The following is a 23,286-nucleotide window of genomic DNA, read 5'->3' as shown; positions in this document are numbered from 1 at the left end:
ATTTAGTTTGATGAGGTTTAGTGTAACCTGAAACTTTTCCCGCTTCTCTGTGTGTTACAAATGTGCAGGCCAGACCTCGCTGAGTTTCTCTGGAAACAGCTACATCAAGTACAGAGTGACAGCGAGTGGCCAGAGCGGAGAGATGAAGCTCGGCCTCAGGATCAGAACACTTCAGAGAAGAGGAGTCATTATGTTCACACGGGTTAACCCCTGCACCATGCTTAAGGTACAGGTTACAGGGCTATGCTTTTTTGGGGGTCATGCAAAACACTGGCTGCTCATTTCCTGTTAGAAGGAAACATGTTTCTCAGTATATGTTTTTTAGAAAACATCATCAGGTATTATTCAGAAGATATAACTTTTTGTTATATAATATCACACTTCACCGAGTTCTTTTGATTCCTCAGAGGCATCCGATGGAAGACAAAACACTGCTCAGTAGACCATTTAACACTTTATTATTTCTAGAAGGGAGATGCGTCCTGCATGACACGCTGCTGCGGATCTCAAATTGGTGTTGTGCCACTAACAGTTTTATTACAGAAGCTTTTTAACTCTAATCTAAACAACAGTGTCTCAGTAACTTCCACTAGAGATGGTCGCCTCTTATCTACACTTTCCCAGGCAAGCGTGAGTGAGAGTCTACAGCTTTCTACTCCCCAAGGACACGTGGTCTCATGCCTTTATTTTTCAGGGCTGTGTCCACTTAATACTACACTATATAACTTTATAACAGTTATTATTAATAAGAAGCATAGCATTATTGAGGCACTGCAAATTATTTAGTTCCAACACTTTTCTTTCCTTCTACAGATTGAAGGCGGTCGACTCTGGTTTCAGTTGGACTGTGACAACACCCTTGGCATTATGGGTATCTCTGGCAGACCGATAAATGATGGCCTGTGGCATGCAGTCACTTTGGAGCTGACTATGAACTACACTCTCCTGTCATTGGATGACAGCTATGTGGAACGTCGCCGGGCAGCCAGAGCCCCGGTTCGTCTTTGGCCTTTGGCACCAGATTCATCATTTTTCTTTGGGGCCCAAGTCAGGCCACTAAATGGGCAAGGTGAGAGGCCAGGCCCTGGGTCAGGGAGGAGCCAGGGAGGGCCAGGGCTTGCAGAGCGTGGCGTAAGGGGCCCTCCGAGAGCTCAGGACGGCTTCCAGGGGTGCCTGGGCTCGCTGATGCTGAACGGAAATGAGCTGCCGCTCCAGAATAAAAGGAGCCGTTATGCTGAGATAGCAGGGCTCAGCGAGATCAAACTGGGCTGCGTGCTTTATCCAGATCCATGCGTCAGTCAGCCCTGCCTCAACGGAGCAATCTGTAGTAGCCTTCCCTCTGGAGGTGTGTGTATATATACAAAAAACATGATCATGTGTATGTGCCTTGCTGTGGGACACATTCATTACTTTGTTTTTACTCTGTTTTTTCAGTTTTTAATCATTTTATTTTGATAACTTGTTGTTGTATCATTGATCATTATCATTTATTAGAATTATGCACAATAGTTGATATTAATTATAATTTTCAGACATAAAATATCTCTTCCACAGGTTTTATGTGCACTTGCAGTGTTGGATTCACTGGGGGGCGCTGTGAAATTGAACTGACATCCTGCATGCCAAACCCCTGCCAGAATGGTGGAGACTGCAAGCTTGTAGGCAGCGCATTCCTCTGTGGCTGCCCTACTGGACTCGGGGGACTTATGTAAGATATAATAGCCTGGAATCGCTCACACTTTCTAGCCTTAATAACCGGCTGTAACAGCAGTGTTGACAAATGCTGTGTCCTGTTTAGAAAGTATGTAAACAATGAGAGCCGTACGGTGCTGATTATTAAGATACTCAATGTCTGTATCTCCCTCCCTCTCAGTGAAAACATGAAAGAGCATGTGCTGGACTCAAAATCCCATTCATTAGCCCACATTAGTTGTTATTGGGGGGGGGGGGGGGGTTAGTGGTTCTAATTTAATTCTGCATAATTTTAGTTGAAAAGCCCATAATCATTCTCTAGCTGTCTTCTTAATTACAGCTTAGTAATTGCCTTTGAAATAACCTCTCTGCTCATGCGGCTGTTCCACAGAGCCACCAGCAGAGGGCACTTTTCCCCCACAGAGGAATTTTTTTGTTTTGTTTTTGGCTTTTTTATGCTTTTGACTTGGATTTAAAAATTCATTTGATTAATTTCAATTCAATTATCCTTACACTAATAAAACCATGGAATAAAAATTTATTGTTTTTTCAGGCACCAGATTGTTTATATCATTAATAATTAATGTTAAAGTTGTTGTTGTTTTTTTTCTTCCAGCACTAAAATGTATGCATTACAATAAAAAAATACAATATAGAATTTTGTTATGGAAAAAGCCAGAAAACTTGACATTTTCTCATTATTACTCATCTATTTCATAGGTTAATAAAACTAATGTGAGACAACTTCATTAACTTTTTTAATTATGGGATAAAGTATTCATCGTTTAAAATAATAATGAGAGGATATCACTGGCCAGCACATCCAGACCTTAATGAGTATTGTGTGTATAATTAATGACTAAGCTGTGACCTGCACTTTTATCATTTAAAAGCAAAACTTTGGAAAGTTCTGTCATGAAGCTTTCTGCAAAATTCTTCCGTCAGATTTGCAAAATGTTTTGAAAATCCCATCAAAGAGAAAATAATTGAAAAGAGAATTGCATGTATCTTCCATCCGCTGCACAGCAGGACACCATGCTTGAAATGACAAGCTGAGATGAGCATGTATGTGTCTGCAGTAAAATTACTTTTATGATGTTCAGCTGGAATTTGCTTCTTCAGTGGGAGTGTGTGTTCATGTTTTTTGCATTCATGCATAATTCTTTAAATCAGAACCGTCTAAATGTAAATAATGGGGAAAATTCCCAGCATTTGGGAAAAGTTTTAAATGTTTTAGCTCACTCTCACCTTTGCATTCTTCCTTTTTCTTAACTTTGATAACATCATATTGCGGCCCCCCATAGCGGCTTTACTTACTCGTTTTTGCTGCCACAGATGTGACGACGACGTCAACGAGTGTGACCAGGAAGCGTGCGGAAATGGAGGAGAGTGCGTGAACACATTCGGGTCATTCTACTGTAACTGTTCAGAAGGGTATGAGGGTCAGCTGTGCGATGATCTGACGCCTGGTGATCCTGGGGATGACACACAGGTAGCGTATGAGCGACGCTTGGAATTGGATTTTTGTAGATGTTACAGAATAAATGAAAAAATAATCGAGAAAACTCCTCGAATTGTTTTTTTGTGCATTCAGCTCGCACCTAATTGGACTTGGCATACACAGTGAAATTGAGAATTTTGAGTTTACAGCAGCCCCCTTGAAGGCTTATTCACCAACTTGGTATCTTTGTTCCCACAGCAGATAAATGAGAGTGTAGTAATGCCTAAATTGCTGTTTCTATTTGAAGTTGCTATGCTCTTGAATTTATTGTGCCATATACCTTATACTGAGACTGCAAACCCAATTAATGTGGCACATTATAAGAAGGAAGGTACCTTCATTAATCCCTGGAGGACTGCAGCAGAGTTGACAAAATCTAGTAAGCTTCTTTTACAACTAATGTATGTTAACTTTGTTCTTTGTTTGTTTGTTTTTCTTTTTAATTGAGTGCTTGCATTAGAGAGAATGTATAATTTTATTGCCAAAACTTATTCATCACGCATTGCATTAAAACAAAAAAGCTGTGAGCTCAATCACTCCCTCCAAATTGGAAGACCATAAAATGTGCTCATAATCTTTTGGAGTAGTGAGTGGATAAGGGTTGTAAATATACCCAGCTTTAGATGATGAATTTTCCCAATACCAACATTTCATTTACTTCAATACTCAAAAGATGCTTTGTGTTTCAAAACTTTGCTAATTAGCGTCTCAGATGTAGCGATGAGATTCTTATTAATCTCATGTTTAGAGTAATAACAAACATTTAGAAATTGTTTGGGGGTTTAATATGAGCCCCCTTTGATAGTATTAAACATTTTGGGGGTAAACTAACTTCACTATGTTCCTCTCAGGTCCTGTGAATTTTTCCTATTTCTTAAGGACATGACTTTCAGATACTGTTGTAGATATTTATTCTTTTGTCATTCACTTGTCCAGCTTCCTCAAATATATATACACCATGCCAAGATATGCCTATTTTTTGGCTAATAGCTCTCTGGGAATCTGCTTTTTGGTGCAAAAACAGAATTTTATATCTGTCAAACTTTGTTACATTTTCTGTTGTTGGACTGAACGACTGGGAACAAACGATGTGTTTTTATAATAGGGTGCTAGTAAAAAATGCCTAAAATTTAATTGCAAATTGATTCTTTGCTAGGTTTTCTGTTATATGTGGGCACGGCACTAGTTCATCCTTTGATTAAGGTGTCTTTTTTATGCTTGAATGATTCACAGGTGAGTGTTAAGTGGCTTAAGAAAAAAAAAGCACTTCATGTTCATGTTAATCATCTGACAACAAAGACCTTTTTTATGAAGTGAATTATTTCTAAGCTTGTTCTTCTTTCAACTTTTTATCTGTGTATTTACTGATGACCTTAGAGTTTTTCTGACACTTAACTGTTTGTTATTCAACTAGAAAAAATTATTATAATATTATAATGTTTTAATCATTTTACTTTTCTTGTTGTGCAGGCTGAGCCTCTGTCTTACGTTGGACCAGGAGAGATAATTGGCATTGGAGTCCTTGCGTTTGTCATCATTTTCCTCCTCATACTCTTCATCGTCTTTAGGAAAAAAATCAAATTCAGGAAAGACTCAGATCCAGGCCCCGGTGTTCAGACTGGGATGGGCATCTCGGCTATCTCCACAGAAACTAGCTACATGCTGCACAAGACTGGCATGGGAGCAGAAGGGATTGAGTTTAAAGCCGTTCGTGTATCAGGCTCACCAGCAACCACAAGCACCTATGGTGAGGTGGGAGGCAGCAGTGTGGGCCCTCCCCAGGTCATGGTGCGCCCAACTGCCCACTCCCCTCTACCAGGAGGACTCAGTGGTGACAGGACCACTTCCAGTGAAGGCAGTCAGGTGTGCATAGCTTGTTTGAATTATGATATTTATGTGTCTGCTTTATAGTAAATGCTGCGGAACAGACAAAATTGTGACAAAGTTAAATAACTGAATATGTTCATACTGCTAATATCTAAAAAAAATAGTTGGTCAGACCATTTAGGAAAACACATGAATAATATGGTTGCTAAGCAGGAATGATATGCTTTAAAATAAGAGTATTTAAGTTTTAATATCAAACTATAACAATGAGCATCCAAAGTAATATCCACTTTGTATGACAATTTCAATATTTGTGGAGCATCATATCTCCCAGCTCATCAGTCCCTTTTGACGATGCTGCACTTCCTTAATTTATCTGAATTTATATTATAATTTAAAAGAAAGAATATTATTTCTTATATTAGTCCTATTTTTTAAAAACAGCCACAGTGTGCTGGAGAAAGAATACATGGGCTCCACACACAGCTCAACTATAAAAACTGTGTTTTTATGGCAGGAACTAGGTTTTGATATCAAATATAACACAAGGACGATATAGGTAGATTAAAAAGTAGTAATGTTCCCAGCACATTATGTAGATAATCAGCTTACAGGATACAGAAAGTCTGCTCACATTTAATAATCATGTTCATGTCTTCTTTGTAGTCAATTCTGCATGTGATGAGCTAAAATAAGCTTCACAGCAGCGACTTCATCATGTGTGTGGCCCTTCAGATAGGGCGATGACCCAGTTCTTCTTTCATGGCAATAATTAAGAAAAACAATTAATGGTATCAGAAAATCAATTGGAATTGTTGGAAATATAAAACAGAAAGGTCGTACAATATTGTATTGTTTTTACAAAAAGCAATCATTTGATAATTTATGTATGTTTCTGATTGTGCGTGTAATTGCACAAAGAATGAAATAATGATTTGTTTTCTAATAACGCATGAAATCCTGTATAAATTTGTTTGCATTTCGAGTTTCTGAATAGTAACTACCTGGCTTGCCCTTACCCGAACTTTCTGGGTATTTTCTTGTGTCTCTGCAGATTAGCAGCTTCCTCTCAGACATGTCTAATGTCCGAGGTATGGCCAATAGGCGGGGCGTCGCAGTGTGCAGTGTGGCACCCAATCTCCCTTCAGCATCTGCTTGCCGCTCAGAGCATAGCCCGGCCCACAAAGTGTCCTGGGAAGGCGAAGAAATGAGGGAGAAAGAGCTGGAGAGGGCTAGAGATGAGAGAGAGGAGGAGTGGGGGCAGAGAGCTTTTGAGCTGGAGAGAACACAGAGAGATAACAGTCCACAGGGTAAGACTGCAACAGTCTGCCTGCAAACACACACACACACACACACACGCATGTGCGCACACAGCTTCTAACCTGATCAAAAAGGCAAAGAGTACACAGGCCATGAACACATTGTGTTACACCAATACCACCATCTTCACTGAGAGAGCTCATTTCACAGTGCTCTATGCCTTTTGATCACACACATCAAAGAAAATGGCCCAGAGTAAGCAAGAGTGCTTAAAAAGTAATATTTTCTATTTTGCTATCATTTCAGTTTTCTTATTTATTTCCTAGGAGCAATAATGGGTAATAGAACTTTCTGTTACACTGCTGAAATTGGCAATTATGTCCACTTGTATCAGGATAACTCTCTTGGATCTTGTGGGCACTTCTGTTTGAATGGTCAGGGTAATCAGCCAGAACTGATGTCCTATGTTCTTGTCCTACTTTTGCAAAAAAAAAAAAAAAAAAGCAAGAAAGAAAAAATAAAAAATAAAGTTCAGTTAAAATCAAAGTAGTTGGAACACTCCCACACAAAGTCACCCAACTTCTCTGTCAAGTTTCCCTCTTTTTATTTTTCCTTAAATTTGCTTCACACCTACCTTTGTCAGCCGTACAGGCACCAAACCGAAGGAGAGAAGAATGTCATTGTAATTCAGCATCCGTCTGATATTTTAGCTGCCAACACTCTTCCCAGTCTGTTCTCTGTCGATGAAATAACCACGTTGCATTTCAGTGCGCAGGTAGGCGTCAGATATTTCGATCCTTTGTCCAGCCTGTTGTGTGAATAATACAGCTTGCGGTGGGAACTTCCTGGCTGTTAATTATTGATTTTTTCCTGTAGGAATGGGAAATAGGTTATTTTATTTATTTGGTCCCCCGCTGAGTGTCTGTAGAAAAAAGAAAAAAAAGAACCAGCACCACCTACTCACATTTACACCACCAGTCTATTAATTTAATGATGATAAACCTTATAGAAAACTGACCTCAAGATTACTGTGTTAATGACTGCAGTGTTAACTGCCAGGTTAACTAATCAATTGCAAATGAGTTTTGTAAGTTATTTACACCACGACAGCCACAAGCAAGTGCAATAATGTGTATTTCAATAACAAGGCCACAGGTCAAAACATGAAATAGTTACTAACCAGGGAACATCCCTGTTAGTAACTATGGTTATTTTCTGTTACTACCCGTTCGATCATAAATAAATAAAATGGGATGAATAATTAAATACTTGGAAAATACTCTTTGAACAAATCAGGCCTCATACTGAACTCTATAGTTTGGAGTTTTTTTGGTAACTGTTGGTAACTCTTCAGGATGTCTTCTTCATGGAGGAGTATTTTAAACACTAACTATGAACTGTTTCACTCACAGGAAGTCATTTCTGAAGACTGACATTGAAAAAAAAAGGTTTGAACTGTACAAACTCTGTTTTCCCCTTAAATACTCTTTTTCCATGTATGTTTGCACTTGTTACGGTAAACTTTTGCACCTATTTCTTAGGTTACTTGCAAAATACTAAAAAGTGAAGGCAGACTCAAGACTTTTAGCATGTTCACAGGAGGACAACATGCCACAGAGATTAAAACCTGGTTCTAAAAATGGTCATTTCTGCTCTAAAGTTGGGTGTTTCAGAGTGAACTGATCGAGGCGTGACCTCTGGAGGTGAATATTGAAGCCAGTGCAGATGTGCCACAAACTGCAGTTCCTCTAGCTGTCACAATAGGCTGGCTTCAAGAGAGAGCTATTCCCCATATGCTTAAAATGTCCAACTTTACAGCATGTTTACAGTCTGGCTTCTATGGAGTGTTTCAACTCTGAGAGTTTTTTTTAAACTCATCCATCTGGAGTTAGGAGCGCGGCCGCTTTGACTGACATTTATGTTTGATTTTGCTGAAAATGACTTTGAGTTGAAACTGTTGGATTGGCTCTGTTTTGCTTGGTAATTGTTAGTGTTTCAAACCGAAATGCTGAAAACTTGTCTGGAAAAAAACATAAAATAAGAAGGGAGCCAAATTGTAGACTGTATCACTTAAATCAGCGTAACATTATATTTTACTGAACTGGCTCGGCAAAGAAAGTAGTTTGGGTGGGTCTTAATTATAGGAACTTGTAAGAAAAAAAACAGAAAGAAAGAAAGAAAGAAAGAAAGAAAGAAAGAAAGAAAGAAAGAAAGAAAGAAAGAAAGAAAGAAAGAAAGAAAGAAAGAAAGAAAGAAAGGGTAAAACATTTTTGCTTTTTCCAAAACCTGATTATATTAAGTGTCCCCTTGCCTGCATCCTGAATTAGACCTGTGGCTGCTGCACTGTCTTTCTTGTTTAGTTTGATTGATGGTACTGCCTTACTGATCACATTCCCACAGGAGCGTTTCGCTTCTTCCATATGCATTGAACCATGACTACGTAGCTTGAGCTCAGAAAGCTGAGGTTGATGTCCAGACATCCCGGCCCTCGCGGACACGGTTGCAGAGTACGGATTTGGTCACAAGATGGGCCGAGCCCTGAATGCTTGCTTACCAAACGTGAAGTGAAAAACAAGATTTTTGAAGATTTGAAATTCTGTCACACCTGTCAGACAAGGGTAAACTGTTGTGTAGAGGTGTGAGATTCAAAACGCTATCACAAAATCTCTGTTGTTATTATGAATTTACACCCACCCACCCACAGGAACAACTGTGTGCTGGGATGTATTAAGGTACAGCTGGAACTGCGGGAAGCAATTGCATGACATAAAATATTTGTATAGTCTTCTTGAAAAATGTATTTTTCTTGAGACGTTGCGTTAATGTGACACTGGCATCTTTGCTCCAAAATGAGCTGAATAAAAAGACTTTTGATTTACTTTTTTGACTTGATGCCATATAATTTGTTAGTGCATCTTTGTTTACTGTGACTCAATACAAGCATCTGGAGAAGAATTCATCTGAAAAGATGCTCATGAGGAAATATTCAGAACCCAGACCATTTATTGCCAATCAATGATTCTCACATTAAGATCCATCGCTACATAGCAGCAAGGCAGTAAAATGGATTTAAATAGCTTTCTATTTTCTATTTCTCTCTTTTTTTCCTCTCTGTTTGTTCCATCTACTAAATAAAAGCCTATTTAGTTTTCCCAAAAGTTTGCTAAAAGTTACTTTTAATCACATCAGCAAAACTGGCTCTTTGCATGCAGTTTTATTTTGCACAAACAATTGATCTCACAGCTCAGCCTTTCCACTCTGCTGGTCCTCTGTATTTCTTTCCCAATTTGAGCAAAAATGAAGAAAAAAAAAAGACTTCATTGCTTCTACATAAGGGGCACCTGGTAGAGAAATTCACCTGCCTCTGGCTGTGTTGTAAACAGTCTTTACAGCTTATCTGAAGTCATAAGTACCTGCTACGGACCTCCGGGCAGTTGTTTGACAATCACTCAGAGGACACTTGGAGTGATTTGAAGGAAACAAACCTTCAAATAACAGCTCGGCAAAGGCACGAAAAAAGACCACACTGACTTGTAATCGCCAGTTTATTTGAAATGATGCCTCTGCAGACGTAAAGGTTAAGGAAAACTGGAGATATTAGGCCTGGTAGATTTCTCCAAACAAAATTTAATTTGATTTGTGTGCGCAGACAAAATTGCAGGGTTGTAACATAAAAGAAGACCTTTGATTACCACAGTATGAAAAGCTTGACCCAAAACAGAAACCTACTTGCCACCCTACCCTGTAGCGCAGTGACGTTGTCATGCAATTTGCTCTATTTTGCTTTTTTTCTTTAAGCAGTTATTCAGCAGTTACATAACCACCAGTAACTCGGTGGTCTTCACCCCCTCCATGATAGTGCTGACAGCATTAAATGGACAGACCTGGATTTGCAGTAGGTGTACTGGGATTTGTGGAAAATGCTGTACATCAAAGCAGCGAGGAAGCCTTTATGGGAAAAAAAAATCATTCTGCAGGTCAAATATGTTTTTTAAATATGCTCTATCTGAGTCAAAAGTAGATGAATAGCAGATTTAGCCTCGCTCTTCTAACTGAACACAGCCAGCTAGAAAGAAAATGAATGGACAGGCGGAGTGACGGATCTGTGGACACATTTTTTCCCCATGAGTGCACTGAATGAACAAAGTAGAGAGTTTTCGGTCACTCTGATCCTTTCTTCTTTTCACCCTGATAGAAATCCAACTCAAAGCTGATGCGAGGTTATTTTAGCTCAGACTTTAGAAGCTTCTTATTAGCCGAAGTTAAGCTTTTAAATGTAAATACAGCACAAGCGTTACTGAGCTTTTCAGATCTGAACGGTTCGGATATCTGAACACGTCTTTCAATTCTGAACCTACATTTAATTTACCATGAGTGAAAGTTGCTGATGTGAATGAGTGTTGTTTTGTGTTTTTACATTAGACGTGTCGGAGCTGGCGGACGGGCTGGGGTGTCTCTCGGACTCCACCTCCGAGGAGCACTCACTTAGCTCCTACACTTCAGAGTCCTTCGATGACAACGGTAAGACTCTGATACTCAAATTAACTTAAGCGCATTTTAATTGCCAGAAGTTTGTAGGTAATGTTCCCCACACCAGTACCTTCTTTGTCCCACCATCATTTTAAACTCCTTCAACTAAAGCCTGGAACTTTCTGCAGAAAAAAGTCCTAAAAGTGGACAGATTTGTCAAGCATTCTCACTGAAACATGTAATTGTTTCTCGGTTTACCAGTGTCTTCCATCTTCAGTCTGTCCGCTGCTTCATGTTCTGCATGCATATCCTTCTAACCTTGTTGTCTTGCTGCTGCTGTTGTCTTTGCTCGCTGTTTGTGCGTGCTGTTCTTGCTTTGCTCTTGGTTGCCTGATGCTGTTGTCCGTTAGATAGACTGCCAATTATGTGTTGCTTGCTGCCACGTGTTATTACGTCTTGTGACTGTATTCAAGCAGGGAGTGTTTTAAATGGTTTCTGAATGTGTGCCGCCGTCTTTTAAGCATCTGACATTTCTTTCTTAGTTCCCTTGAGAGGGTTCGCCTTTCGCAGGGCTGTCACTGTGAATAGGAATTAGTTCCTAATGAATTGCCTGGTTAAATGAAGGTTAGTGTAAAATCAAATGCTGGGCCTGTAGTAATTATTGAAAAGCAGGGTGATATTAGAGAAGTGGAAATGCTTTAATGCAACCAATATGCACAGGTTGCCTGTGCATCTTTTTTTCAAAGCTACAATTCCCAGATAACTCGATAGCATTGATTTTCCACTGGCTAACTATAAGAGGGTGGAAGTCAAGCACCGTAATGATGCTGATGTGTGTGTGTGTGGTTTTGTTCTTTACATAGGAAATCTATGTCAGTGCTTTATTTCCTGTCTAATTAGTGTAGCTGCAAAGAGTCCTCGCTTTCTTACAGGACACCCACACACACACGCGCACGCACAGACACCACATGTATATAGACACGTTTGCAACATGCTTCCTCCGTGTTCTCAGCACCTCTGAGTCACCTCCACTGTATAAAACCTTGCCCTGTTCATGAATGCACTGAGATTATTTCCATTTCTTCTTCTCTCTTTCTGTCTTCTGCCTAGCCTCCATAGTGACAGTGATACGTCTCGTCAATGATACTGTTGATAACATTGAAAGTGAAGGTATGAAGGAAAATCCTCTGTTAACTCCCCTGTCTTCTTTGTGTCTGTCATTCCGACGCCAACATATTTGTTCAGCGGCAGAGCAAAAAGATTTACTGAATGCAGCCGAGCCGCTGCCATTCAGCCCCCGTTCTTATTACGAATTAAACATCCTGCTTAGATTTCTAATATTTGTTGTCAGTTTCTGACACCGGATTTCTCTGTGTTTCAGTTTTTCCCCTTTGGTTTCTGGGTTGTTTGTCTCGCTCTGTCTCTGACTTTCCCTTTCTCTCTGCCTTTGTAGTGTCAAACATGGACAAAGAACAGCGGCGTAGCAGCCCTGGTGAGTGAGATGCAACGCAATGGAAAAACATCTTATTAATTTGCCATTTCTTTGACTTTATTTGTCAGGGGTGAGAACCCACAACCTGACTTTTTGCATCCTTTGCAGTATTGTCTCTGAATACTTTCATCAGAGCCCAATAGTACAGATTACTATGTCTATTTATGCCGACTCTATCCACTCTTTGAATGTCAATGCAGGCTTCCAGTTTCCGATTATGTTTTCTGACCTCGGAGGTCGGGAAAAATAACTGGAATGTGAGTCAGTTTCTGTTGCCCTGTGTGTAGCAAACAGTGTAGGGCTTTCAGGTACAACATTCAGGCAGCTCTTTGATGAAATAAAAATATTATGTCCAGAGATACTTTTAAAACGTATTCTGCTTCATAGTTAATTAAGAAATTTTGAATTCTGATGACTGCTAAATTGGGCGCAGCAGTCCTAGCTCCAAGCAAAGCAAAGCTTTCACCCCGGCCTTGCAGAGGGTCTCAGAGGATTAGGGGCACTTTGAGCTAAGCCTCACATCCGCCCAGAACAGCAGAGGAGAAGGCAGCTTCAAACACTTTCTTTTTCAACATTTTTTTGGGGGGGGAATCATCTACAGTCTGAACACTGACTTTCTGCTCTTAGCGAATGCATGGCTTTCCTTAAACAAACACCGGGGCCGTCACAATCCAGTTGCACCTATCCTTTAAGATCCCTACTCCGCTGTCAGTTGCTTGTGCTACACTCTTGCAATCAATATTAATTGGCTCATAGTTACCAAGTCTGTTTGTTCTCGGTTGCATGTAATTTACTAGGTCTACAAAGCATTTCGTTTCCAACCCAGAGCAAGAGTGTGTTTATGCCTCAGTCACTGCCAGCCTGCTGAAGCACACGCAGCTTCATTTCAGACAAAGATAATTAAATGATGTTTGTCCAGTGGGTTTTTTTTGAAGACATCCTTTGGATTCAGAATTTTCTGTTTTTGCACAAAACATTTTTTTAATAAAGTTTTCAATCTCACAAGTTTATTTTCAAGCACAGCAAGAAGAAATGTGAAAAAAGCGAATCTGATATATCGTGGTATTTTTCCATTTTCTGTTTTTGTATACAGTTGCAGCATGATTGTGTGCATGTATTATCTATTATGAATTGTGTTTGTGGGTATAAGCGGTGTGCTAAATGGCTCTCTGCCAGCTTCCCTCTCTTGTTGTCGAAGCGTGCTTTCTTCTGTGTCATAATTCGCCGTCTCCTTTTGCATTCACCGAGAATTTCATCATCAAAGGTTCGCCGTCCCATGAGATATTTGTTTTGTTTCCCATTTTACTGACAGCGAGTCATCACCTGCAGAGCAAAGATGAGATTTGCGTAGAGTTCATCAAAGAGTACATTGTGGATTGTAAGAGCATTCTTTTTTCCCCCCTCCCTTAACCCTTCGTTAGAACATTTTTTAACCAGAGACAGATATTTGAGGCAAGCATGGCATGGCAGTAAGATCTCGTTGGCATGGCAGTCCGTTAGATATCTGTGTCCACACATGTGTCATGAATTATATAGTAGTGGCTGGCACAAGCACAGTAATTAAGTGTACTCTCTGTCCCACACACAGGGTGACCCCTCTGCCTCCTCTCACTTCATCAATATGATATTTTTTCCCCTCACAGCTCATTAACCTAACCATGAATTATGCAACCTGCATGCTGTAGTTTGTAGGAAGTTGTGGATTAGCGGGGAGTTCTGTGTCAGTCCATTTAGCAGCATGAACTGAAATCTAAAATAAATAAATAAATAAAATGTCGACTAATTTTATTTGCACATTAATAAAAAAGTAAATGAGAACTGGAGCGATTACACGAAGCAAACACGCTGGAGAAATCCCACGGAACAAACAGAAAGCCCCACTTACTGGCACTTTGTGGGTCTCCTGCTACACCTCTCAAACATGCAGCGCACACATGCACACATGCACACACTATCATGCGTGCTTCATTTCTTGTGCAAAAATAAACCCAATCAAAGGTAGAGATAATAAGCATGGGGACAATTTAAGGGGAGAAGCAAAATAAACACGACAAGCCAGATAATATGCAAGCTATTCGGAAATGGGTTCAAAATTGATAATAAAATTGGCAACTTTTTTCCAGATGTTGGTGGTTTTACACCTTGAGAAAGCTTTTTTCATTCATTTTATTTATTTTATTTGTCTTTAGTTTTTTTTTTGTTTTTACAAGGGCAGCGGTAGAAGCGTAAGTGACAATGAAATGTGTGTGCAGCTGTAAGAATCACAACAGTCCTCCTATAACAGATGCACACACAATGAAATGTGTGTGCAGCTGTAAGAATCACAACAGTCCTCCTATAACAGATGCACAGAAGTGTAGTTACTGGTGTCACCACTCTCTACCTGCTGGAGATAAGATTGCAGCGATACTGCTGTTTTAGACGAGGAGTTTATTTACCGATGGACACCTTTCGCCGGCTGATCCTATTAGACTGATTAGATCTGAGTCTTCATCACACTGTGCTGTAACACTGTGGTTCTTTAACTTGTATGCAACAGCTGAAAAAAGTTCATGCTCCAGATTTTTTATCAGTTAATAGCAACAATAAATGATACAAGCTGAATGAGGTCTGCGTGATAGCATCGCTGTGCTTTTCCTACATAAATCATATTTTACTGCAGTAGATCTGTGTCCCACCGGTGGGACACCACCACTACAGTAAAACTATATGCTTCCAGTGATTTAGAAGCAAAGATTTTTCCATGGAAAAAGACATATGTTGCTATTACACCATGTTAAGTTCCATTCCTTTCTTAGATTGTCCTTAAATCCATGCTGTTTATTACTGAAACTATGCCAAACTGTATTTTCAGCATACCGCTGGGAGTCTTCCTGTCAGACTTCAAGCTGGGTGTCGCCATCACGACTGCGTCCACCTGAGTTAGGATCCCATTATGAGCTTAATGACACCCAGCAGAACATCAGACGCGGAGGCAGCACGCACTCTCTGCAGCTGGACTACAGGGTGATGGGCTACAACGCGGACAAAAGCCGTGAGAGGACACAGGAAACTGGGAGGAGGACCTTTCAGTGGGAGAGGAATCAGTCTGGAGAGTGGGAGAGAAAACACACCCCGGACAGAAAAGAAAAGAGAAGGTACAAAGAGGAAGGAAGGAATATGAACATTAGGACCAAGGACATGGAGGGACACCAGGACCACGGAGATCAGCAGCTGCAGGACCAAGACAGCTGTGACGACAGCTCCTCGCCCGTGTATGAAGAGTACCAAGAGTCCAGACATGATCCGGAACAAAATGAAGACACGGAGAGCCTTTATGATATTCTACCCCCAACTCGGCGAGCCTATGAAGGATATCCGTCCAGTCCCCCAGGGCTAAACCTGCACCCAGCTCAACTTATGCCCCCCCTCAGGGCCTGGGACTTACAGACAGAGGAATGGAGGGGATCACGGGAAGACCATGGAGGGCTTGGCTCTAATAGTCTGGCAGGTTCTGGGGATGAGTTAGAAAGACTACTGAACCTGGTGTCACTGAGAGCCAGGAGAGCCACACGAATAAACAGAGCCTCTACCAGATCTGAACCTGCAGCAGGCTGGGATGGGCTGAAATGAGCTCACGCTCAAAACAAAAAGATTTTCTGTTCCTTTGCAAATCACAGAGTGGCGGTGATCCTCTCTGGTTACGGTTCACATTTATAATCTACTCGAACACTGGTCCACCACCTAAAAAAAAATAATTGGACAAGAATGTTAACATACACACTTTTATTATCCGACATTATTATCCTTGTGTAAACAAGCACTAATCCACCACCAATCCCCTGGCTCATTTGTAAGCGGGAGGAATAAGAGGAAATATATGTGTCTCGTCACAGCTACACCTTGGCTGCCATTGGCTCTGAATCAGTGCTTTTACATGTATTATTTAGAGTCACTGAAGAAGAACATTTGGAGCTTGTTTTAGATCGCGTACCCCTGTATGTGCAAATTTTCAAATCATGTATTTCGTTCATCGCTGTGTCGGATCGCACATGTACTGGCAGACAATTATTTTGTTAACTCAGCCGTGCAATACTTAATGCATTTATTATTTTTTACTGACGCGCACTCAGGTTTGTTTTGCAGGGAGCTTTTCGCTCACATCCCACACAGACACTGAGAGTATTAAGATTACCTGAGGTTGATTTTACACAATCATTTAATTTTCCTTTGTGGATTTATTTATTTATTCATATTTGTAGCTTTGCTTATGAGTCTCTTCATGAGCACATGTGTTATAGTTACCTGGCCTGTGTAGATATGATTAAATACAGGACTAAGGATATATTTTTTTATTTACTGAATCGGCTATTCTAAGTGAGTAGAAGGACACAGAGCTACTTATTAAAACACATTAATTTAATCAATATGTACATAATGTAATTTGAATATATTGAAGCTTTAGCAGTGCTTCAGGCAGACTGAAGCCCGCTTTACACCTGGTGTTAATATGTGAAATGAATTTCGGGGCATTATGTGCAGAACGGCTTAGAGAATTGTGTGGACATGCAACCGTGAAGTACAGAATCACTCACCCAGGACATGTGCTCATGGTTGGCTCGCTGATAACGCAGTGTAAATGCTGCTGCATTCCCAGTTCACACACAACAAAGGGAATGCAAATGAAAATAAACTCCACGTAACGAAGCTTCGAAACAGCGCTGTTCTCTGAGAATATTCCTAGTTGACTCCTAGTTGGCTAGGAGTAATTAAAGATAAACATATTCATGGTAGCTGTTCGGGTCATTTGTGGATTTTTTTTAAAAAGACACACCGTGTGCACAAAAATACACACACCTCTTCGCATGCACAAACTGGTATTTGTAAAGGAAGAATGTGTGGACCGTGTTCGTACTCCAGACCGTGACAGACCATCGTGAGGCAAGCCCGACAGAATGGAGAGAAGATGAAAAATGAACCGAGACAGAAGTGAAGAAAAACAGCCAGTTTGGCTTAGCTTGCATTCCCTGTTATCAATATATATATTTCCAGCTCATAAACGCATCATCAATAACTTAGCCTCTGCACACCACCACAGTGGATTTTAAATCAACCAGTCAACCTGTGATTGAAGTGCAGACTTTAAGCTTTAGTTCAAGGGATTTAACAAAAGTGTCCCATTAATATTGTTTAGGAATTACTGCCATTTTAATAGACAATCGCCTATATAGTTGGGTGGTTGACTGACAAGCAGTTTTATGACCAGATGAGACCTGTTTCCTGTTCATTTTATTATAAATTAAGGAGGTAAAAAAAGAAACACGAGCAGCTTTCAGTTCTAGATCTTTTATCTCCCTGAAGATGTTCTGTCAGATCTTCAAAGAGTCACTGTGATGGTGTACAGAAGCAAACAGTGAAACAATGTCCAAATACTTATGAACCTACAGTAACTGTATATGTACCATTTACAAATTTCAACTTGATCAGACCTTTCCATGTTCTGCTTGTTCTTTCTCATCTTCTTCATCATCTTCCTCTTATTATTGTTATTTTTTTCGGTGTAATAATTGTGGGTGCTAGCTGTATATGATGGCCTGCTTTCCTCCTGTGATCTGATGTACTTGTTGCCTCTTGTTTGCAGTCTCCGTTTTTTTTTTTCTGTCTTATTTTGTTTTTACTTCTGCCAGGATCCTCTGCCCTGAACTTCCAGAGGTGAAAGCTTTTTTTCTCCCATCACTAGTTTCTCTTATGTTCGTGATTCCAGAACTGAGATCACCAAATACACATTTTAATTAGTCCACGACTCATATTAGTGTCTCAGTCTCAGATTTGAGGAAATTGCACTTCTTCTTTGCTGTGTTTTTTTTTTTTATCATTGTCATGTCTAATCACTGCTTGATTTATATGCAAATGAGGAATAAGGGAGGATTTACATCATTCATTATGAAAGCTCTAAGTGGAAATCATGCACATGTGTAAAGTTTCGCTTTGATTGAGATTTATAAAAGAGCACCATGCGTAGGCACGGGTTTCCAAATATGAGTAGAGGAATACAGATTCACTCGTAAATTTGCATAAACTTTTATGCATCTGGCTCATGTCAGAACTAAAAGCCACCTTCATGTCACAGTTACTACGCTCATCATCTCATCTGGTAAACATGCCTTTGAGAAAATGCTCAGCAAACAATATATGTACATCAAATTGAAAGACAGAGTAGGTGCTACAAAGTAAATACAAGCCGTCTATGTCTCTAAGTATGTAGTGAGAATCCAAGGCCGCACTTTTGTGTTAAATTAGCGCATTTGTTGTTGCAAAAGTGGTTTTCATTGACAGAGTTGAAAGATACTGTGCCGATGGACTCTTTGGAAATACCGTAACATCCAGCAGTAACAGACACATACCAGTTGACATGTCTTATTGTGATCAGGTTTAGTTTCACCTAATGTATTTTGTGTCTTATAATAGCATCGTCCATCTATTCATCCTCTCTATCCAATTCCTATTCAGATGTACTCTGTATTTGGGGGGCTGAAGCGTGCCACAGCTTGCACAAAGAAACATACCGGACAGGTCAGACTACAACATGGATAAACACATTCACACCTGTGGGCACTTTACAGTTTCCAGTTCACCGGGCCTGCATGTCTGCAGACTGTGGAAGAAAGCTGAGGCACCTAAAGGAAACCCACAGGAATACCGTGAGAGCATTCAAACTCAATACAACAGCTTCCACAGGCAGAGGTTTGCAACCCAGAACCTCAGTGCTGTGAATCAACGCTGCCAGCAACTGAGACATCTTTGCTGTCATCTTTTTATTCTTTATTGCCATCCACTGCAGTTGAATCATCTCGCAAACTACCATTCATTCCTACAGGATCATAAGTTATTTCAGGTCACTCACATGCTGAAGCGCAGCGCTGCATGGGTGTTTGAGTGGCTGCGCATTAACAAGACTTGAAGAATGTTCCCCAATCAAGGAGATTCACGTTTTATCGAGAATGAGAGAACGAGAACGGCATTTGTCCTCGGGGCGAATGTGTAATGGGTGTGTTATAGCAGGTTAGCTAGATCTCAACCTAGACTATGTGAGATAAATAATCCCCATAAAATATTTAATCCTATCAAGTCAGTCTTGTCATGCCTCTTATGTTTTTCTTTCCCTCCCCACCGGAATCTGGCAGATTCATTTAGCGGAGCTTAAAGTTGTCAATGTCCTGGGAAGACATGAAGGCATAATAATGTCCCCTGAAAATGTAAAGTGCACAACGTGTTTGATCAGTTAAACAATAAATTTCATTCTGAAATCATCAGAGGTGATTTGAAAAGGCTGTTAGGATCTTGGCTTAGATTCCCTTGCCTCTATACGCTGTCAACAGTTGAGCAGATTTCAGCATAATCTTCGCATTATGCCTTTTTGTTTACCTCAGGAACTGAATTATTTGCTGACTTGAATAAATGGATCCAGCTTATTGTGTGGTACTCTTTGTTCCTGGGAGTTTATTTCCATTCTGACCCATTGCGATGATGAAATTATGCAGACGGTGCATCTCTAAAAGGCATGTATCTGTGATTAGATAATCCTTTGGCTGTCTGCATGGAGATTTTTTAAGTCCTGTTCCTCGGGCATTGAAAAATGCGCCCAGAAAATATTAGGCACAATTTTCAGGCTTCTGTGCAGTTCCTTGTGCACTAATGCAGGTGGTATTACATGAAAAGTGGCACTGCACAAGAGCCAGGGAATTGTTGCAAGGGTATATTTTAAAATTTTACTGTGCACTTAAAAATAGTAATATTACAGTTACCATCTGCAAATGAAGTATGTTTTTTATGAAAACCTTTATCAAATATGAACATCTGGCATTTGCAATCGGGGAAACACCTAAAAGACCTATTACCCTTTCCCCTAGTTTTGATACTGTTACAGAGTTGCCACAGAAAAACAAAGTTTTGGATAATGAAGTGTGGTTATGTGTAAGTAAACCGTAATCTCAGGTCTCAGACTGCTCAAATGCTCATTTAGAGTTTTCAACCCTTTTGTTTTTAGGGGCACTCAGCTGGAGGAAAGGGAGCTAAAGTGCAGGTTGTTTCAGGTTGAGAATGAACTGAGAGCTCTACCAAGCCCCAGTGCAAGGTAAACAAGGTTTGGACACGTGGAAACATCAAGAGCCTCGGGTATTTGGGCATGCACATCTGCACAAGATCCAAATTAGTGCGACTTTAATGTCACAAGGTCTCCTACTGTTGAGTAGAGTGGCATTTCTTAGTAGCTTTAATTGCATCACTAAAAGGTAAGAAATTAATTCTTGATTGTTGACAAAAAGGTTGAAGGCAGCCAGTCTGTGGCCCTAACTAACAAGGACACACACAAAGGAATCTTTGCGGTTTTTGATTATCCTCCCGACCCCCCGCGGAGTTGATACACAGACTTTCTCCTTGTTGCCATCCAAGCCTCCTCGTATAAACATCACCAAGCTGACTACCTGCCAGAAAGCATTCCCATGGCAACCAGGCATTCCCCCGATTGTGTTTTATTTTCTCTGGCACATACAACACATTTTGGCCAATTAAGGGTTGTGGATGTGTGTCTGTGCATTTTTTTTGTAGTATTAATGCATGTTTTTCCCCTGCATGTCGCTCAACACAATATACATGACCTCAAAAAAAATAGCATGTTTTTATTTTTAGATGCAGTGCCACGCAGGAGAGAGTTGTTTAGTAAAAGATTATCCACTCACCCACTCATGTGTGACAGATATATATGTAGGTGCTATGTATGCATGCACTGAGATAATGTGAAGTTACAAAGGGAGCATCACAGACTGTATATAAAAGATGGATGCCACCCACAGGTTAGTGAAGTCCTATTTACAAGTCTCAAGCTAAAAAATTATGGCTGTCACCATCTTGGTATTTGCAAATTAGACACGATGAGTGGAGGTCGATCTGACTGAGAAACTGAGGGACACTGCAGTTGTTAATCATAAGGGAGGATTGCCTAAAACCTGCCCTGCTTTATCATCCTGTGTGACTATCATGGAGACCAGAATTTATAAAGTTAAATTAATGTTAATACGTGAAAATAGTAGGAACATTACAAGTGCCAAAATGGTAACTGAGGCGGAAAAAGCAAATCAAGCACTCTGTGAACATGTTTAACATATAAACAACAGCTGAATCAGCAACACTTAAACTTAAAAATTAAATATACCATACCAATTATTTATTAAGATCTTTAAAATTTGGTGTCTTTGATGTTTACCAATCAGTCAATTTTGGAATAATTTGGGATTTTCTCCAATCTTTACAGGGTCAAAACTATTCATACAGGCTCAGATGTATGCATACATGATAACTAAAACTTGTTTAAATATCCCTTAGAAAGTTATATCTCCACCAGATGCTTTTGGCAACCATCAATAGGCTTCTGGCATAATTCTGGCTGGATATTTAAATAAGTCTGTTTCCTGGCACCTACACAGCTTTTAACCCTGGAATGAAATAGGATTGAGGTCGGAGCTTGAGGAAGGCCATTCCAGAAGCTTAATGTTAACCTACTTTATCCAATCCTAGAGCAGATTTTGTTTGAGATCATTGTCTTGTTGGGACACTCAGTTGTGTCCAAGTTTCAACTGTCCAGTGGTTGATTCAATTTAATTCAGTTGTATTTATATAGTGCCTAATTACAACAGTCGCATCAAAGTGCTTTATACTGTAAGGTTTACAATAATACATAGAAAACCCCAACAATCAAAACCCCAACCCCCCAACACCCCCATAAGCAACCACTTGACAACAGTAGGACAGCCCGTTCTCACTCCCGGGGCGTAGTATACTGACGTTTTGTCACGTCCAGCAGCGTTCCCGAGGAACTTAGGGAGTGAGAACGTGTTGAGTAGGAAGGAAAAACTTCCTTTTAACAGGAAGAAACCTTCAGCAGAACCAGGCTCAAGGAGGGGCAGCCATTTGCCATGACTGGTTGGGGATAAGGAGAGGAGAAGTGTAGAGACTAGAGTAGTGGTTAGACTACACGCCTTTGGAGCAGAGGATTGCAAGTTCGGTGTCTGTCCAGTAAGGGTCCTAAGGGTAGGCTAGGGTAGGGCTAGAGTAGGCTAGACCCATGCTAAGTGATCAACAAGGTTCGTGTCAGGTGTTGAGGAGGCATCAGGCACCCTGATGAGAAGAGAAATACAAGATTAGGAGAGGACAAAAGACACACCGTGGAAGAGGGCCGGAGATTATTAATAACTCATGCTTGAATGCAAATTGTTGTATAAAGACATGGTGAATGAAGTTTGAGGTGAAGCTGAAGAATTCAGAGAATTTGACCACTGGTTCAGTCTGCTATTCTTCTTGGATTCACTTCAGTGAGTTTTGATTTTCCAATTGTTCTGAATATTGGTCAATGAAATGAGTGCAAATTAGTGATGTGCGACACCACTGATTTGCTTTACGGTCCGATACCAAGTATAATTCAGGGTGGCATCGGCGATACTGATCTGATACCGATACTTTGTACAAAACCTTTTTTTTTACTGTATCTTTTATTGTACCTCAAATTATAGCTTCATAATGATTACAGGACGTCAGATTACTTGTTCTTATCACTTAATAATGCAGAATTATCATACAGAAAACTGAAGTTGTGCGCCATTTGAGCATGTTGCCTGCCTGCAGCACTAAAGGACTCCTCGAGAGTCGTTTGTCTCGCCCTAGCAGCACCTGTCCCCCTCCTCGTCTTTAGTTCGCCTCAACATACGCTTGTCATATTCTGTGATATGATTTACTCTGAGGTGTTTGACGAGGTAAATGGTGTCGCCACAACACCTCACTTTCTTGCCACATGTATCACAAACCGCATCTTGGCTGTTTGTGGAGGTAAAATACATCCGCACATGACTCCATTTACGCCCAGCCATTGTTGTGAGTGTGCACGCCAAGGGGCTGAGACACATTTATACAGCCGTATTTCGCACATGACTATTAAAGGCGGAAGATGAAGTAGTTCCTTCCAATGTAGACAATCCAAATGATATAGTTTCTTTCCACTCTGTTCCTGTTAATG

General features: G+C 40.3%; 1 protein-coding gene across 1 annotated transcript in view; it reads left to right on the top strand.

Annotated features, from left to right (window-relative positions):
- The window catches only part of fat3b (FAT atypical cadherin 3b), a 67,688-nt gene extending 47,985 nt beyond the window's left edge, over positions 1–19,703 (top strand). The window contains exons 42-52 of the mRNA XM_080307109.1: positions 69–226; positions 814–1,345; positions 1,555–1,708; positions 3,028–3,184; positions 4,664–5,056; positions 6,075–6,330; positions 10,703–10,801; positions 11,861–11,920; positions 12,204–12,242; positions 13,555–13,620; positions 15,097–19,703. Coding sequence (XP_080163235.1) covers positions 69–226; positions 814–1,345; positions 1,555–1,708; positions 3,028–3,184; positions 4,664–5,056; positions 6,075–6,330; positions 10,703–10,801; positions 11,861–11,920; positions 12,204–12,242; positions 13,555–13,620; positions 15,097–15,854 — 2,672 coding nt within the window. The 3' untranslated portion in view covers positions 15,855–19,703. The remainder of the gene's footprint in view (positions 1–68; positions 227–813; positions 1,346–1,554; positions 1,709–3,027; positions 3,185–4,663; positions 5,057–6,074; positions 6,331–10,702; positions 10,802–11,860; positions 11,921–12,203; positions 12,243–13,554; positions 13,621–15,096) is intronic.
- Positions 19,704–23,286: the final 3,583 nt, after the last annotated feature.

The sequence above is a fragment of the Astatotilapia calliptera genome, chromosome 10 (genome assembly GCF_964374335.1).
Source record: "Astatotilapia calliptera chromosome 10, fAstCal68.1, whole genome shotgun sequence".
NCBI classification, from domain to species: Eukaryota; Metazoa; Chordata; class Actinopteri; order Cichliformes; family Cichlidae; genus Astatotilapia; species Astatotilapia calliptera.
The sequence above is the reverse complement of the archived record's forward strand: the minus strand, read 5'-3'. Positions and strand labels throughout refer to the sequence as shown.